Genomic DNA, 19,427 nt, shown 5'->3' with positions numbered 1-19,427 from the left:
AAGTATTTTTACCGATACTGTTTTTTCTCTATTATTCATTTATATTCCGAATTTATAATATTAAATTTTGTCTTTATTACCAATACACCACTAAGAGTATTTACTCTTAATTGTCCTCCAATGAAACTTATATATATACATATAATTTCCAGGTAATAAATGTACAAGACTTGTAAACTGACTCAACCCCTCAAATTGGAATATAGAAATATAAATTATCACAGTTTAGTGGTAGAGTAATTAATTGGATGGGTAATACCGCGACGGGTTTGCACAAACTCTACCATCAAGTGTAAAGGTTATATAATAGTCAACATCATAATCGTAGTTAAAAAAAAATAAATAACGCTTGATTCTAAAAAAAAATTATTTTGTTAGCAAACTTTTTTATTACAATTAGTTAAAATATTTCCGTCCGTTCCGTTGTTTTATGTTATAAAAATTATTCAAATCAAATCATTTTTTTTAAAGTAAACTTCACAATGAAGCGTTTTTGAATCGACGATTTTAAAATACTACCACCGTTTCGGAAAGCAGCTTCCAGCGAGAAGAAACGGCATGAAACTCGCATAGTTGCTCTTTTCAAATAAACAGATTCACAATGCTGTTTTTTTACAATGATTTGAATGAATGATTGTGCTGTGATGGAACCCGAGCCTAAATCCAGGCGTTTTTTTTTTTTTCTAAAAAAGTACTATTTTAATGATTAATAAGATTTATTTATTAATTTAGTTTGTAAATGGTAAATTGATTACATTTCCCGGTATCTTATTATATATGCGTATACCATTGCCCAAAAACGTTCTCTGTACCGTATGCAAACGGAAAATAGTGGTTACAAACTAAACATATTAAAATGATGTCCTTAAATATATAAAAATATGATTTAAATTCCGTCTTAAAATCTACGTGGCTTTTATAAATTTCAAATAAACGTTATGTTGAATTTGATAGTTTATCAATTAAAGTCTAGTCTGAATTGATAGCCAATATCATCTCGAATCGGTCGTTAGCACGATAGCGAAACAAATTGCTCGAAGCAGCGACAGTTAAATCCGATTATAAGCGCACGATAGTTTCATACTATGGGATTTTAATTATTTTATTGATAAAAGACGGAAGTTATACATACTTTGCATGAATATTTTCCTATATAATGTTCAGCTTTTAACAAATCTTACACTTAAATGTTGTAAATAGACGACCTCCGTGGTCGAGTAGTGTGTATACTGGTCTTCATGGGTACGCCCGGGTTCGATTCCCGGCCGAGTCGACGTAGAAAAAGTTCATTAGTTTTCTATGTTGCCTTGACGGTGAAACACCCAGAGTGTTCGTGGTACCGTCGTTACTTCCGATTTTCCATAACACAAGTTCTTTAGCTCCTTACATTGGGGTCAGAGTAATGTATGTGATGTTGTCCAATATTTACATATTTTTTTTATTAAATTCAGTCACAACGATTTCTTCTGTCTTATATCTTCCCGGTATCAAATTGCGCATTAAACGACTTAAATTTGTCTCTTTTTCTATAGATACAAATTAATGTCTGATGTTTTCACCGAACGTATATAGAAGATATTTGAACCAAAAATACTTAAAACATTCTTAACCATAAAGCATATACCATAGGAATTGTATGAATATCCTGTACAAAGTTTAAGTCGAATTGCCTTTTAATATAATAATAATAAGATTATGCGTAATTCAAAAAACTCTATCTTACTGTAACATCTCATTTCAATACATTATATATATAAAGTATCCATATAAAGAAACCACAGCATTACTTACTAAAAGTTGCTCAAATATATTTGTTAAATATAAATAATACAATCAAATTTTATAATGGTATTGTCAGTTAATAAACATTTGTAAGTAACATAAATCATCCTTATAAAAGTATATCTATCTATATATCTATTGAGTTCAAGACTTGTGCCTGGGGGTGGATATGACTCAGCTTGCCTCCTGCGCGTTCCTATCGATCCTCTTATTTCCTATCAACGTTTCGCACTAGAATATTGCGTATATAAATATTATACATTATTTTCATGCTAAGAATATCTACGTGGCGTTTATTAAATTATTAACAAGCTTCCTGTACATAGAATTTGCTCAATATTCTATCATGTAGTTTAAAATTAAATATGAAGATTTAAATTTTGAACACCAAAGGCATGCAAAATATTTTACAATAAACATGAGCAAACAGAGCGAGGATAGCCTATAAAACTCTTAATTTGAATATTTGCACTTTTGAATCGTCATTTAACGGTAAGCTATATTTACCGGTTTAAAATGAAGATTAAAGATTAAGAATTTTGTAGTGACACTTTTATAATCGTTATAATAAAATCTTATGAGCTAATTAACAATTAATCCATGTTAGGACTAAAACGAGTATAAGTTTGTCTACTAGATTATAAGCAGGTGGAAGATTTCAGCTCAATGTTTTAGTAGAAATGGTATAAATTCAGTTACAAGATTTAAATCTTTCACACTTGTGAAATCTAACAACAATCTGTAACATTCGCCGTCACTTCAAATACCCATCAAACTATGTTCTCCACGTGTCAAATAAGACCTTTATAAAATTAATATTAGCAGTTTCAAAATTATATTAAAATGAAGCGAGTATGGAGTTTCGTTTAAGTGTTCCTTTGTACCAAGATTCTTACTTTTGTAAAGTTTTTTTTTAACCCCGCTCCGCCTACAAGTAAGGGCCCTTGAAGTATTTATAGATTGAGAGTGACGCGACATTGTCCTCGCCATTGTGAAGTCTTATTGACTTAAGACGCTATCATGATCATAAGAGTCAGCCTTTTGCTTTAGACGCTCTTCCAAATCGACTCCAAAGGATATTTTCAGTCATTAACATTTCACATTTAAATCGGTTTTTTTTTTTTTAAATCATTTAAAATTACATTTAAAAATATTGCAATCATTTTGTTGTTTTAAAACAATTCTTTAACAAATACATGGTAAATGTTGACTAAACACATAAGAATTTATTTAGTAATTAAATACTCAATAAATTATATTTGTCTTTTAATAATTACATAATACGAATAAATTCTTAAAAATGGTTTTACTTAATAACTGAAATGGGCCGCTCACCGTCGTGTCACTTGATCTTCACGAAGGCTCGTGATTATTCTACTGGGATCAAGCCAGCAACAGTTGAGCTGACTATTAATGAGAGCGAAGCATAATTATGGGAATAAACCGACAACCCGTAGCAATCCTTGCGAAACCAAAAAATGACATATTTGTACTTATATGATTTCTTAAAGAATCATTATATTATCAATAAATAAATAAAATGAAAACTGAAATGTACCTGTATAATACTTTATTTAAGTAGGCTTTTACAAGCACCTCTGAATTGTCACTTTACTTTGAGTATCTGTCGCCGCAGATCTGAGGTATTCGTTTCAGAACCGGTGGTAGAATTTTGATAATGAATAAAAATGTGTAACGTATCTATGTCGAATAAAGATATTTTAAAATTTTAATTTTGTTACGAAGGTGCTAACGTAGGTAGTTATTAGGTAAACTTGATAATGAAACGCTTGGCGTTATTTTTAATACAGGATTTTTTTTTCAGATGGAAAGTTTGATAAAAGAAATGCAAGATCCAGAAAGCGGCGTACCAGTACGGAGTCAGAAACTATTTCTTAGCGTTATACCTTCAGCCTTTATGGGTAAGCCTTGAATTACTTGAAAATAAATCAATTTATATTTTCTTATAATTTATTTACTCTTAGAATAATCCATGTACCGGATTTTCATTAAAACAGAGAAATACAGTATACAATTATATGTAATTCAAGCCTATAGTGTGCGAGTAAGTAGACGAGTCTTTGTATTACGATCTTACCTCAATTCTCAACATTGTCTGTGGGGTCTAATTGCAAAATCAATAGTGAGCGCATCGACATGCGTCGGCCGTTCACCGAGACGCGCTCTCATGATTTCTTACCGTAGATTATATCAAAAGGTTACAAATACATAATTTATTTATTAATATGCTATAAAATCGATTATTCTTTAAATTGAAGTTCATTTGATTTGTTATTTTATTTAGTATTAAATTGTCTGTTTTTAAAATGTTTCACATTCGGTATCATTTATAGAATTTATTTATTTAAAACGCTTTACGAATTAGTTAATCTAAGTTAATAAGTACAATGTTAATTTTTTTACATACCAAATCATTACATAGTATAAAACAAAATCGCTTACTGCTGTCTGTCCTTATGTATGCTTAGATCTTTAAAATCACACAACGGATTTTGATGCGGTTTTTTTAATAGATAGATTAATTCAAGAGGAAGGTTTATATGTATAATACATGCACAATATAGTAGAGAAACACTGATATTTGAGAGGTTTCTGAAGTGATGTCGTAAATAAACACATTCTTTGCGCTTACATTGCAAATGCTGGCTGAACCCTACGAGATAGATCAAAATAAGTTTCTACAGTATTGTACACCCTTCAAAAAAGTCCCCCATGTTATATGTCTATCTCTTAGGTATAACCCACAATACCCATTTCTATCCTTTACTTTTTACCAGAAATAAAGGTTTATTTTCGAAGCGATTTTAAGCAAAACAGCATTAATCTTTATCCACTTAAGTACCTTAAATACATTGTGCATTTAATATAGATTAATATGGCTGTTTACAGTATGTAATTTAAATGAATATTTTCGAAGATATTACAGATTTAAAACGTAGGGCCATTGTCGTTTGTATTGTCTAATGACTGAAAAACTGTGAACGTTATAAGACATTCTGTAGTATATTTAGTATCAGCATTATACCCGTGCGAAGCCGGGGCGGGTCGCTAGTTATAAATAAAATAACAAAACAGTGTACGCCAATCCAAAATTAAAATACTCTACTAATCCTAAAAATGATTGATTTAGGTTTAAGTACAAAATCAGATTTCGTTTCTACCGATGACAAAAGAAAATAAAACATAACGAATGTCTGTATGTTCATTAAACTGAACAATCACATAACATCGTAATCACATTATATGAATCATCGCAACCTTATATTATGACAGATTAATAAATCAATTTAAATTGCTTCCGCTCCGCTCACGACTAATGTTTGGAGCTAAGTACACCACGCTGCTTCAATGCGTGTTGATGGATACAGATGTTGGCGAATTTCATATGACACAGATTTTCTCACGAGGAATTTTACACCGCCGAACATAGTATGTTATGAACACAAATTAAGTAAAAGAATACTCCATTTTGCTTGCTTGGAATTGAATAGCGACCTAATCTATCATCTAAACGCAGTCTCAGTCTATCTGTCTGTCTGTTGCTCTTTCACGGCCTAACTACTGAACCGAATTTGATGAAATTTGATATGTTTGAAATCCAAGGAAGGACTTTTTGGGGCTAGTACCTGACGAACAAATACGTAAGTTATGAACTAGGGCAAAATCTAAGGCTCAAAAATTGTGAAGTTGTAAGTTTTTAATCAACAATATCAACATGACAATTTACCTATATGCGATGCTGGTCTGACATTAAAATGTAGTCATATTGAAATAAAATAACAATTGTAATATATGTTATAACAACGGAACGGAGAGCATGTCTGTTGAGAAATAATAATAAGTAAGAAAATCATGCATATGTTACTGGGATTTTTATTGGTTGATATTATTATTTAAGATTTATTTATAACGTTTTCTTTTTTTTATTTCAGGATATGATCTCGTGGAGTGGTTAATGGAGCGATTTAATTTAGACGAGACTAGTAACGGTGGGTGAAACTATATTTTTTTAATTATTTCATTGCTATTAGTTTTCTTATCCTTAAATTATTTTGATCCTTCTATTTATCTTTGGCTAATGTTACTTCTTTAGAACAAATAAGTGTTTTCAAAAATAGAATATCATTGTCCCGTGAATAACACTTTTTATTCCTTTTCAGTTGAAGCAATAAATTTAGCCAACCAACTATGCCAATATGGTTATTTCTTTCCTGTCAACGATTCGAAAAACCTTGTGTTAAAGGATGATTCTTCTCTTTATAGATTTCAAGTGAGTATACATACCGAGCTGTAAAACATCTAACGATGCATGTACGTTTTCTAATCGTCTGACTCCCTGAATTTATTCAATTCAATTCTCTCTGCATGAGCCCAAAACTTTAATTATTGACTTACGAGCAAACTTCTGTTACTATTTTAAGCTATCAAACGTTTTGATTAATATTTTATACTTAAGAACATTGAATATTAAAACTCAATACATTTAAATGGCAAATTGAATCAAGTTTTGAAGAAATTATTTTTGTAAAGTATTTTTAAATTTTATCATGGTTAGTTTAGGGTCAAGTAGGGAAATATAACTCAAATCGATACATTTTATCTTTTAATCGTTTTATCACAGAGTCCTTACTATTGGCCTTGGCAAGGGCCGCGTGTCGCTGGTGCTGGCTCCAGCGCGCCTACACTGGGGCCCGACAACGTGGAATACGCCATCTATCTTGTGAAGCGTACACTTCGGAACAAGCAGCGCCACGGCCTGGAAGATTACGAGCAAGAAGCCTTAGCCAACTTGAAGAAGAACCTCGCCGCTAAGTGGGACTTTATCACTATGCAGGCTGAAGAACAGGTGATAAAAGATTATTTCATCTTTATTTTATCAACCTTACAGAAAGCTCAAAAGCTTACACGATGTATTTATATTAAAGGTTATGATATTTAAAAAAAAAGTCTCTAAAATATTTAAAGGAGTTTTGTTGTAAAATTATTTGACGATGTTAGATATTCTAGTAATAATTATACAGTACTATGTTCATTATAGTTTTATGAATACCATCAATTGTTTAATATGCTACCACGGCTATAAAGAAATGTCTACAAACAAATATGTACGTATGTACGTACGTATATGTTCACACACATACGTACACAAGCGTACCTGGAATTATATATAGACAGATTTTAAATGAACATGGTTATTTTTATTACTATAAGTATTTAAAACGGGATATTCACCATGTTTTTTATTTTTATTTAGTGTAGCTCGATATTTCGACATTATCTACGAATGTCTTGTTCACGAGACTAGTATATATATAGACAATTGTAACAATCTAAAATTAATGCCAAAATAGGAAAATATAATATTAATTTCGCCTATAATATAATGTATTTAACATATTCCTCGGTTATACACGAATTACCCAATTATATTATAAGTATTTGTTAGTAAGTATGTTGATAAATTACTCAAGTAATGATTAGAAAAATTATAACGTCAATCATTAGGTTCGGCTCGCGAAAGATCGTAAGAAGGGAGACAAAATAGTAAGCGACAGTCAAGAGCGCGCCTATTGGAGAGTAGCCCGTCCACCTCCAGGAGTGCCGAGCGCTCTCGAGCCTTGTCCTGTGCCGGTGCGCGCTAGGCATCCTCGGCCGAAGAAGCGCTCCATACAACAACTGACACGAGAGGTAACAAATGGAGAACTAACATTTTCCTACTAAACTTGCCTTCAGCAAGGGTCGCTGAAGGCAAGGTCTTTTCTTTTTCTTCTCTTAGGAAGGCTTTTATCAGTAAGATAAAAGTTCAATTTAAAGCTATCGCTGAATATGATCCTCGAAGTAATGAGTAAATGATTTCATTTTACAGGTTGAACATTTAAGAGCTAGTCTTGATCGTACGAGAGTGAAGACGTCTATTGCCCTTGAGGCCCTTATGGGTTACTCGGAGACCTTCACGGCGTATGATCCCTGGCTCACGCCACCTCAACCTTCTAACCCATGGGTCAGCGATGACACTCTATTTTGGCAGATCAACAGCCCAATGTAAATAGATCTATCAATACACTAAAAATTTACGTCTGGCGACACTATCATAAAATAATTTAAAACTTTGCTTTTCGACAGTGTGGAAGTGCCAAGCGAAAAACGCGTGCAGAGATGGGCACTTTCCATAGAAGAATTAGTATCCGACCCAACAGGCCTTCAGGAATTTACTAGTTTCCTTCGAAAGGAATATTCTCACGAGAATATTCGATTTTGGCTGGCTGTAATGGACTTACGACGAAGTAGTACCAAACAAATACCTAAAAAACTTGAAGAAATTTATGAGTAAGCAACACATTTGAGTAATTATGGCTCATTATTATAATCACTAATTATTTGATTAAAATGGTTTAAACTTTATCAAATCTAAGGAATATTTTTATATTTAAATAAATCTGTAAAGTACAGCTATCACTCGATACATACAATCATACTTAGACATCCTCTTTTTCTGTAGGGAGTTCCTGAAGCCAGGTGCACCTTGCGAGATAAACATCGATGGTGCGACGGCAGAGCGCGTTGCGGAAGGCATTCGCAGCGGCTCGCGGTACGCACTGGACCACGCAGCGGACCACGTGTATGGACTGCTGCTTAAGAAGGACTGCTACCCGCGGTTTATCCGCTCCGATCATTTCCAACGATTATTGGCTGAAGGGCGGAATGTTTACCAGAAGAAAGCAAAGTTCGTATAGTTTAAATTTTTAGTTGAAACATTATTTGATGTTAATAATAACTTCATTTATGAACGGTCAAAAATATATTAAAGCGGACATATGTATATTTTATACATAACCTTTTCAATATTATATTGCACAATGAATTACAATTAAATGTACAACCTACAATAAAATCATACTTACAAAGATATACATATAAATATAAATGAGTGTGTGTATATAAAAAATATTTAATTTAGTAACAGATAAGATGCTATCATCTTAAGTTATCGCTTAAATGTATGAGCACTCTTAATGCATTGTTATTTACTTTTCTTGAAAATTTATTTCACAGGCTGCTTGTATTAAAATATGTGCAGCATGTTTGGAACAGGGTTCTATTAAGCATCGGGCAAACCTGCGAGCGACAATACCCGTTCTTTTAAATCATATTCGTTTACTTTCATATAGATGCGCTCAACGGCATCATGTGGTCCGCGTAGCTGATGTTGTTTTCACACCTTCAACATAGCAATCTTTACATTTAGTACTGAGCGCGGCATTCAAAACGTTAACATACAGATTGAAGAGCGAAGGAGACGTCAACCTACTCTGCCCGACTCCGCACTTCAACCTGTATGGGTCCGACAAACTACACACCAACCGAACCAGATCTACCTGGTTTCCAAAATTGCCGAAGACTATCTTAAATTTTTTACTTGACATTTAGAGGCATTTACAGCAATTCTATAGTTCGTAAATCAAGCAAGTATATGATCTAGAATAACATTTAATGAATTAATGCCTACAGTCATGTCAATGAATTTAGTCCGAATATACCTACCAAGTCATAATCATGATGGTAATAAGAAGTTAAGGAATCCATTTCGGAGTTTATTGAAAAGGGAAAGTAATATAGAAGATAAAATGCCGCCTAGTGAAATTCCAGTGACTCCACTGTGATTGGTGTTTTGTATGTTATTGACCATTATCATTGCGAATGGTAAAATTGTACAACGGCTAAAGACGTATATTAAGAATTTATCTGTAAACTTTATAAATTAATCAGAACTACATCATTTCGGAGATATATCTTATAAAGTTACTAAGTAACTTTTTGTTAGCAGGTTTTTCAATTTCGGTGGCCAAGTGAAAAAAAAGCCGGGCTCCACAAGTGGAAGTGGCGGCAGTGGCAGTGCGGCGCTGTCGAGGAGACGCGGATCGGACCGCTCGTTGTCAGGCTCAGCACACGAGCTGGCCGTCTGCGCCGCGCAGCCGCCGCGCGCACCGGAGCCGCCCCCGCACAGCCACAGTCAATCCAACCTCTGCGACATCCCGTTCAGGTAGGTTTTACGTTTACGATTCATTTAAAAGACTGATAAAAGATTTACTTTATCTTTAATGTTCTAATTTTTTTATCCCGACATACATAGAACGTATTTACTTATATATACATATTTTACGAATCTTCCAGGGATCCACTCGACGACGACACAGCGGATGTGCTGCCTTGGGAGTGTTCGACTCGGGAGAGTACGTACGGAACGACGAGACGGAGACAAGATTCAGCTGCAGACTCCGGTAGTTCCTCTTCGGACGTTAGTGCAGCGGTGGGCACGAGCGAGCGCACTCGACGGCTCCCGCAACAGAGCACTCTAGATGGTGGTTTGCGAGGAGCGCCGCCCCCGCTGCGACGGCTGTCAGCCGTTGAGCCGCGCCACCTCGCCCCACTCGCCTCTCCACCGCACTCGCCGAGACAGCCGCGCGTTGCCCCCGCGCCGCCCGTCGTGCAAACAGCTCCGGTGCCACCTCACCACCCGACGCCTACGATAAGCGTTAGTTCGGCACCCGACGACGAATCAGCAGAGTCACCTACGAGAACCGCGTCGCCTGAAGATCGTCGTTCAATCGCTCACTCTGAGGAACCTTCGTCCGTGTTCGCGTCCGCAGACGCGACGCCCACGGAGCAGACGGTAGCATTCCCCGAACGGTGTGCGATGATAGTCGACACAGTGGAGTCCACTGAAGCGGCTAAAGTGGAAAGAGGAGCGGCTTCTGTTGAGTTACCGACGGTTACCGCGTCTCTGGACTCCTACGAAGAATCACAAACAGAGTCGAAGGATGAGTCTCGGGGAGACTCGAAAACTGATTCTCAGGCGGACTCGAAAGAAGAGTGGACACGGTCTTCTGAGGACGACGTCGTGTCCGTCCGCCTCCCGCCTTCTCGGGAACCGTCGGTTACGAGAGATATAAACTCATCACCGAGTAAGGAAGACGGCGGCGATAACAGAGAAGCGGAGCCGAGTCGAATCGAAGAGAAAATCGAAACCGCAAGTGTAAAATCTATCGTATTGTCGTCATCGGAAACTAGTAAAGTGCCAGTTCCGGAGACGACATCACTGTCGGGCGGCACCCCGGCTGTTGAGTTAGGGTTGCCGCGGCTGCCGGTGGCGCCGTTAGCCGTTTGTGAAGACATCGGGGTCGACGATGACAACGTAGACAAAGTGCCTTCGGTGCCACCACAGAGAGTCTCCGAAGATTCCAAGGCGGCGTTCGAGTCCGACGCGGTGAAAAAAATTGCTCATAGAGACGAACTGTCGTCGGTTTCTAAATCCGATATTGTTAAGCGTGATAGTAAAAGCGGAGTCAGTGAATGTAAGCAGCGAAACGACATTTGTCCCTGGGAGGACGAGTAAGTACGGTTTTTCGCTGAGCATTGTTTGTAGAGATGTAGTTAGTATTGCAGAATTGTTGGTACCGTGTTTGCACTGTATATCGCGTTGTAGAGGTAGCCATAGTGTATATAATTGATGTATTTTAGTGTCACTGGTTTACTGATTCACATGACAAATAATATATTCCTCAACAATATAGCCTTTAATATTTATTACATAATATTCATTTGTCACCTAAATATATTCTGGTTTAATTTCCGTTACTTTCTGACTCTGCTAAAATCTGAGGTAATTTATATTTTAACACACACTATTGAGAGCGCTTACCGAATTAAATAAACTAGCACACAAGTCTATCGTTAATAAGTTTATTAATCCACTTCTTTAAAGAAATAATATTTACTTTTTAGGAATTAAAATAGCGTACATACTTAAAATTGCGTTTTAGCGACGAATATAATATTTTACTTGGAAAAAACATTTCGTTTTATTTTTACTCAAAAAACAAGATGTTTTTGTATACATAGATATTATATTTCCTTTGTCAATGTTATAAAAATCAGCAATAAAATATCACATAAAACTCGAGAGTTCTATGTGATATTATTTTAGTTAACAATTTGTTTTTTCATCAGGTAAGCGTTTTCGAACTTTGAATTTAACTTATATTTAAATAAAACAGAAATATCATAAATCTATCTTATTCTAATAAGTCTTTTTAATTTCCATAAAACCTATTTTTCTGCAACTATCTTGGTAAACGCTATTTAACTTTAATCGAAATGTTAAAAGTAAAAATATGTTGAATAAATCTTAATTTTATACCACGCAATAATTTTAACTATAGTATAAAATGTTTTTATTTTAATCGTTGTTTTGTTTTTATCCTTTTTGCTATCAACTACTTATTAAAATAACATCTTTACAGTAAGTAGTGCATTGTTTATTTTCTTTTTTAAATGTATATCCGTTAATTTTAAATGTTTTTTTTTTTAATTATTGAAATCGAAAGATTTCAGTATTAAATTTATGTTGTAACACTTATGTTTTAATTTCAATCATTTTCACCAATATTTTTATTATGATTTGTTTACTGTTTTTGATTACCCTGTAAGCCTTAACATTTCTTTCAAATGAAAAATCTTTACTTATTCTAACTTTTAATACGTTCTATCTTCCAACCTACAGAAGTCTATAAAACAAAAAACACTAGTCTAATAAAGTCGTGACAAGCTAACATCAAAATCTTCGATTATACACGGTCAGATTTCAGACCCAATCATCATTATTGTTAAATCGGAACCTTGACAGATAATACTAGTTTTAACCTCAGTTACTGTCGAAAATACAAAAAATACGAAATTTGGAAATAAGTCACTATTACACGCATATATTTTGTTAACTAACAACCGCAGACGCCAAATTAAACTATAATACATATATGTTATATAACATATATAAAAGAGATGAGAATGTGGTTCAAATTAAAAACAGTCGATTAAATTATTTTTTGTTCGATGTTTCGGAGAGTCAATGGTCAGACCGGTCAGCTTAGATTGCGTGTATTGTAACGTAAAGCTTTTGAAAAGATCAAGACGTATTGTAATTCTAGGAGACTTTTTTTCAAATAATAATTAGAGAATCGAATGAAGAAATTTATAAAAAACATTTAAAATGAAAAACTAACCGAATGTAAATGTCTCACTACTGGGTAAAAGCCTACTCCTCTCTGAAGGCTTGGAGCTTGGAACTCCAACACGCTGTTCCTTCAGTGATCATTCAATGCAGGTTAAATGTGTAAATGATCATCCAATGAGGCAGACTTATGAAGGTTTAAGGTCCTTCGCCGTCATTACATTTAAAAATGATTTATTCCCGCAATTTTCGTTTAAGATCGACAATGTTGTTTAACAATCCTCAACAGCTGTTTGCTTTGTTTATATGTGTCGCCGAGATCAATATCAGATACGAGCAGTGTAGCGTCAATTATGAGCCATATAAATTTGTTTAAAGAACATTCTTACTTGGTATGCAATTGATATATATTTTTCTTTTACAGGAATTCCTGCGAGAGTGATGCTCCATTTGTTAAAACTTATGCAACACTCGGTTACTTATAATTCTAATTTATGTAGACAACAATATTTTATGATGTCAGGGTTATAGAAAAAACAATATTTTTTTTTAATGCTATTTGTTTCGAGTATCACAAACTTAGAGTATTATTATGTAATTATATGAATATTTTGAAGTAAATGATTGTTAATTATTAGAAATTATAGTCTTTTATTCATTACTTGTACCGTTGACAAAAAAAATGGCTTCGGTTAATAATTATATCAATATCAATAAATATAAATAAGGCGTACTTCGTTTTGACTCTCAGTTAGTGAGAATATTTGAGAAATAAACTTGTAATAATTTATTTACATAAGAAATGTTTACATTGCGTAGGTACTTAAATAATAATACTAACCAAATTAAATAAAAAAAAAAAAACTGTACAAATTATGACCGCGTGGAACGGTGGCAAGAAGTCTAGCAGCATTTTTCGTTGAATCGCAATTCTGATTCATTGGACGAAAAATAAACCAGTCCTGTCACCAGTGGAGGCAATAAGATGAGGTGTTATATGTTTTAGAAAAGTTTTTGCTATATTAGTCCAAATTATTATGTTTGTAATTATTATGTTTACTTAAAAGTAGAAACAGACGAGCAAACAATAAATCTACATAATATAGTATAAGTAGTGTATTATTTATTAATCATATATAAATAGGAGACTGAACGGAAGCCTAGAATAATTGCAATTATTCAAATCTCGCGCCATAATATCTGGTCATAGAAATACTCAAGTAAAAACTCGTTTTTATTCAAGTATTCCAGATTGCATGAGACTAAAATTGTTATTAAATAATATATAAGCTGTTGGAAGGTTAAGTATTTTATAGGTATTTATTATACAGGTTTATTATTGAGGCAGTTTTTTGTATAATTATCGGTTGGTGGAATGGCAAATATGCCGCCTAATGGTAAGTGGTCACCGTTACCTAGGTTTTAAACATTTTATACGTCGCCAATACTTCGCCAACCTTGGGAGCTCAGAAGTTAAGTGCTTGTGCTGTATGTATGGTCAATGGCATGCTCACCTTTTAAACCGGACGACAACAATACTCAGTAGCGCTGTTTACCTGTAGAACAAGTAATGGGTACGTCGGACCTATCCAGACGTGCACAAAGCACCACTAAGTACGTATGTGTGATTATAATTTCATGAATTGTATAAGAGCTGACTAAAGACAAAGTAATAAAATGTGGTTGTATTTCTTAATCATTCAGTAGGTAGGCTTTGACCACAGCCAACCTCAAAGACTAGCTGGCTGCTCTTATTTGATGGAGCAGAACTCAAGGGCTCATATACACTTATATCACATGCACACTTCATCTGATCTCTCAGCCGAAGGACGTCTACTGCTGGACATAGGCCTCCCCCAAAGATCGCCACAACGACCGGTCTTGGGCAGCCAGCCAGCGGCTTCCCACGACCTTCACCATGTCGTCGGACCACCTTGTGGACACATGTACACTTGACGGACTATCCTACACGACCGGAGAGAGGTCAACAACGGACAATATTTCCCAAGGTATGAGAATGTAACAACACCGAATGCTGTTGCTGTTACAAATTTCTGGATATAAAAACTCAGAAATTTTAACTGCATTCCGACCCTAGTCTGAATCTATACACTAATATATTACTCGAGTTATAATTGCAAACACACTTATTATTGGCCATGCCATTTATGTGGCGTATAAAATTATAGGTAAGTATGTATTCGCTATTTAGATTATTTAATGTCGGAAAATTATATTAACCTTTTTTATTATTTAGAATTTGCTTCTTGAAGATTTCTTAAGTTACCATAATTTCTAGATCATTTGATTGAAATAGGAGGCAATTTAGATCTTAGTAAAAACTTCGGATTCCAGTAATTTTAAACCAAAATTATATTATTATCAATACTAATAATATTAATGCGAAAGTAGCTCTGTCTGTCTATCAAATACGCTTTCATGGGTAAGCTCCTGAACCGAATTTGATGAAATTTTGGTATGAAGCAAGCTTGAAAGCCATAAATGTACATAGACGTTTTTTTCATTCACCCCTCTAGGGTGGCATATTTGGAGTTGAATATATGCAAGTTCTAAATTTTGAAGATGAAAATTGCCATTGAGAAAATTTACAACAATTTTTTATAAGGGTTAGTAATAAGGGCCGAAATATCAAGCCATCCATAGAGTGTTGCCATACTTTGTCAAAATAGAAATATGAACACCAATATTTAGACTTTTTGATACAACTAACAAGCAATAATATTAAAGTTTTTTAGAAGTATACATAGACTAGATTTTTAAACCTAAAGCCTATGACCGTAACACACAGGCGAAGCGGCGTTCGAGAACGAGATTTGTCACGGAATCGTGTAGAAACATATTTGTTAAAATTAAACTGTTGACCTAGACTCAAGTCAAGAGTATATATAGGCGTGATGGTAAGATTTTATTTTACCTATTAGATGCTAAAGAGAAATTAATTCATAACTCATTGAATCAAATTGTTTTTTTTTTTTTGCCTCGTTTTAATTGGAACAAGGAAAGTGTATATGCTATACAAATTATTAGAGATACAAACTTTAGATTAACATATTCCATGCGATTTACTAATTGTGTATTTATTTATTATCTGCCTATTTATTTATCTTTACTTCACCGGCTGTTGAAATGAGCTGTATATAATAGGTTTGTCTATAGAGTTCTGTTTTACGTTATTTAATGGCTTATATTTTACATCAATTGTAGATTTACCAGTGTATATAAAAACTTTACTTTTATTTTATCATATTACGCATTAGTATTTGTAAATACTGATTACCAAAATAAGTAACAAATACATAATGAAAATTCATAAGGCGCTTATTAAGTATATTGAGTCATTGAACGAAATAAATTATCAATATTTAAAAATGGTATAATTTTAAAAAATAAATACTAATAATAGATATATTCTTCACCCACGAAGCGTCCTTTAACGTTAAATTATTATTGGCGTTTCAATTAAATAATGGAACGTATAATCTAATTTGATTTTTTGGCGTCTTGACTCTTAATCACACTGAAGCACCTTATAAACACGAGCGTCACTCACTCATACAATATGCAATAAAATATATAAAATCAGGGATAAAATTAAACATTTTAAAAAATATATCTAAGTTTACTTCAAAAGATCTTAAAAACAAATGAAGTGAATAATCAAAACAAATAATACTGCTTATTTATCCTTAATATTCATGATTTTGAATCGATGGGGATTATTCGACATTATGAAACCTTAATCTTAAGTAAATTAATACGTAGTAAAAGGACGTGAAAGTTTAAAATATGTCGCGGCAAATTCCATCAGCGCCCATTTTCTGTCCCGGCGGACAGTTGGTGGGAGTTACAATCATATTCCTGGTCTTCACGTCTACTTCTTCTGGGACTTCGGGTACTTCTTCCACAGTATTCGTTTTTGTTGCTTGCGACTCTGTTACTACCTTCATCTTGACCTGTTCTACTTCATCAGGAAAGACGATACGGTCGCTGTCGGCCATTTTTCTGTAAAAACATAATAATCAGTAACTTATTAACTTATATAACAGCATACATTTTTAACACGTATGCAATGCAGTCTTACGGAATACATAAAATGTAATATATTATATTTTAAATTCAATAAAACTTGTAAATGAATGGATTACAAAACAAAATAATCAATCTAAATTAGTGACAACACAAACGAATGTCTTTATACGAATAGAAGCAAATTCAAACGATTGAAAATCCAAATTGAAAAAACAGACAATATCAGATAACAATAACGAATAGTAAAAAAAATGATTGAACAAATTCCTATTCAATGACGAAGAAACGATAAAAAGTATCAGCCGAAATTACGTTTCTTTATACTTAAACGTCTTCCGGTTCTTTAGATTAAAGTAAATTTGTCGTATATTTTACGTATAAAAATAAACAATATTTACTTGAAAATATCATGTTGATATTGAAGAAATATGTAGACACCTATAGTGTCTAAAACTGATAAAAAGTCGTTACACTTGTATATTTTATCGAATGTATAAAAACAAACATATGAATATTATAAAACAATTCCTCACGTTTATTGATTTATTTTTTCATAAATAAATTATTTTGATCATTTTTAAATCTATCTGGATATTAAACCGATTAAAAATTTACATCATATTGCAGAACTATATTTATTAAGTTTTGATTTTAATTTAATTATTATTGTACTTTTATTCAATTAAACAATCTATCTAGACTTTTATTAATTACGATTATAAATAGGTGTAAGTAAATTATTATCACTAAATAGTAACCATTTTATCTAGGTATTAATTTATAGAGTTAAATGTCATGTAAAACGATTAATAAACTATAAAATAAAACGACATTCTTAAATAATGCATTAAGATAGCACGCGATTCTTCGGCACTAAATAAGAAAACATCGTGAAAGAACGAATAACAAAAGAAAAAAAATTTAAAACGATGAACGACAAATAACGGCAAACCTTGGAATGACTTGGTGAAAACAAACCCCATTTAATGAAATACATCACAATGATTATAAAATTAACGAAATTAAGTATTTACATACAGTTGTAAGATAATTAAAAACAGAAATAATAAACCAAACTTTCGAACAGCCATAATTAGTATTACTCGAACACTGCGCAAATAATAAGGAAAAGGTGCACTCACTGATTGTATATATAGGATCCACTGTCTGAGAACACAACGTTGCGCTGAGCAGGTTAATCTACTTATGAATGTTGCACGCTGACCGTCTGTTTATATCGAAAAGCCAGACGAACAATTATCTAAAAAAATGCGTAAACGACGGCAGCCTACGTCAGTGTTAGTCACTAAACACGCCTTCATAAATATGTATTCCCTGTATTTTTCTGTGTTAAAATAAACACATTTTTTCCTTGACTAGGGAGACTCTTATCAGATTAGACGTCGTCCACTCGATACCTAAATATGTAAATCGAAGAGTACTTAAGTCGAGTGATCATTGATATTATATAAAATTAACTGACAAAATAAGTAACTATGCTTAAATTATTGAATTAAAGAACATTTATATAAACAGAACACATTTTCTTTCCTTATAGATGCGCATATTGCGTATATCATATCACCATCTGGCTCGTTTGTATAACTCTAATTATTGATTTTTCCTCTAAAAAAATCTCAGTATCGAACTATATAACAGCCAATATCAGCCCGTGCGTCGCTCCAGTCCCGTCCCTTCGGTTTAATAAAATGAAGGAATAGTTGGTAGAAATTACCCGTCATGTCTTAGTCATTTTCATGTAATTCGAGGCGGGCAGACACCTCACCTAGTAAGAAACAAATTTAACATGTGAAATTTAGATCCCATCAAATCTGATTTATGGGGAGATACGATAATTTAATGCCTTATAATAATTATTATGGTCGAAGTCGCTGACATTACGCAATCGAGTACTTCGTCTAATTTCGATTTTGTTCTTAATATGTTCTTTTGTTCTCGACAGTTAAATATTGACCGTGAAATATACACAAACTATTTACACAATTTAACATTGCACTGCCGGTATAGAGGCTTAAGATGTTATTTCCAGTAAAATTACTTTTAAGTAGGGAGTGTCAGCTTAATAAGCTTAATTATATATCTGTTTGATATTTTCAAAGAATTATTTGGTAATATAGTTTCAGTTACCTTTATATTTTTATAAAACTCAAATCGAAATATGAACTTCTTCAACTATTTTAAAGGGGAAGGTCGCGGGCAAGAGGATATCATGGCTTTTAAATTTCTACCGATGGTACGGGAAGAGCACGACCCCTCTATTTAGAACAGCAATCTCGAAAGTTAAAGTCGGCAAGTGTATACAAGCGAAGTACTACTGACTCATCACGAGATCTCCGAAATTATAGGTCCGATTGTCTTGAAATTTTTCATAAGAATGGACTTTTGGGAAATCCAACTTTAGTGGGAGTATCTTTGTATTAATTTTAGTAGTACGAAGTCGAGGCGGACAACTACTGTTAGATAAATCAATTACATTATACAACATTCAACATTCAATATCCAAAAAGTATCAAGTTGCATGGACACCTGATAAAGAATCACGCAG

The 19,427-nt window shown here is 33.5% G+C and overlaps 1 protein-coding gene and 1 long non-coding RNA gene across 4 annotated transcripts in view; one reads left to right on the top strand and one right to left on the bottom strand.

The window, feature by feature from the left end:
• The window catches only part of LOC113399869 (uncharacterized protein), a 30,710-nt gene extending 17,258 nt beyond the window's left edge, over positions 1-13,452 (top strand). For all 3 annotated transcript variants that reach the window (XM_026639134.2, XM_026639133.2, XM_026639131.2), the window contains 11 exons: positions 3,608-3,704; positions 5,736-5,792; positions 5,964-6,073; positions 6,425-6,649; positions 7,309-7,491; positions 7,670-7,845; positions 7,927-8,130; positions 8,303-8,527; positions 9,629-9,844; positions 9,976-11,193; positions 13,236-13,452. In XM_026639134.2, coding sequence (XP_026494919.2) covers positions 3,608-3,704; positions 5,736-5,792; positions 5,964-6,073; positions 6,425-6,649; positions 7,309-7,491; positions 7,670-7,845; positions 7,927-8,130; positions 8,303-8,527; positions 9,629-9,844; positions 9,976-11,193; positions 13,236-13,296 — 2,772 coding nt within the window. In that variant the 3' untranslated portion in view covers positions 13,297-13,452. The remainder of the gene's footprint in view (positions 1-3,607; positions 3,705-5,735; positions 5,793-5,963; positions 6,074-6,424; positions 6,650-7,308; positions 7,492-7,669; positions 7,846-7,926; positions 8,131-8,302; positions 8,528-9,628; positions 9,845-9,975; positions 11,194-13,235) is intronic.
• A 2,978-nt stretch (positions 13,453-16,430) lies between these two features.
• On the bottom strand, positions 16,431-18,432 carry LOC135193392 (uncharacterized). The gene is made up of 2 exons (XR_010309212.1): positions 18,004-18,432; positions 16,431-16,834 (listed from the first exon to the last, which is right to left on the bottom strand). It is a non-coding gene; the product is annotated as an uncharacterized LOC135193392 (long non-coding RNA).
• Between the last annotated feature and the right edge of the window lie 995 nt (positions 18,433-19,427).

This window comes from Vanessa tameamea, chromosome 8 (genome assembly GCF_037043105.1).
Source record: "Vanessa tameamea isolate UH-Manoa-2023 chromosome 8, ilVanTame1 primary haplotype, whole genome shotgun sequence".
In the NCBI taxonomy this organism is placed as follows: domain Eukaryota; kingdom Metazoa; phylum Arthropoda; class Insecta; order Lepidoptera; family Nymphalidae; genus Vanessa; species Vanessa tameamea.
This window is presented reverse-complemented; position numbering and strand designations above follow the sequence as displayed.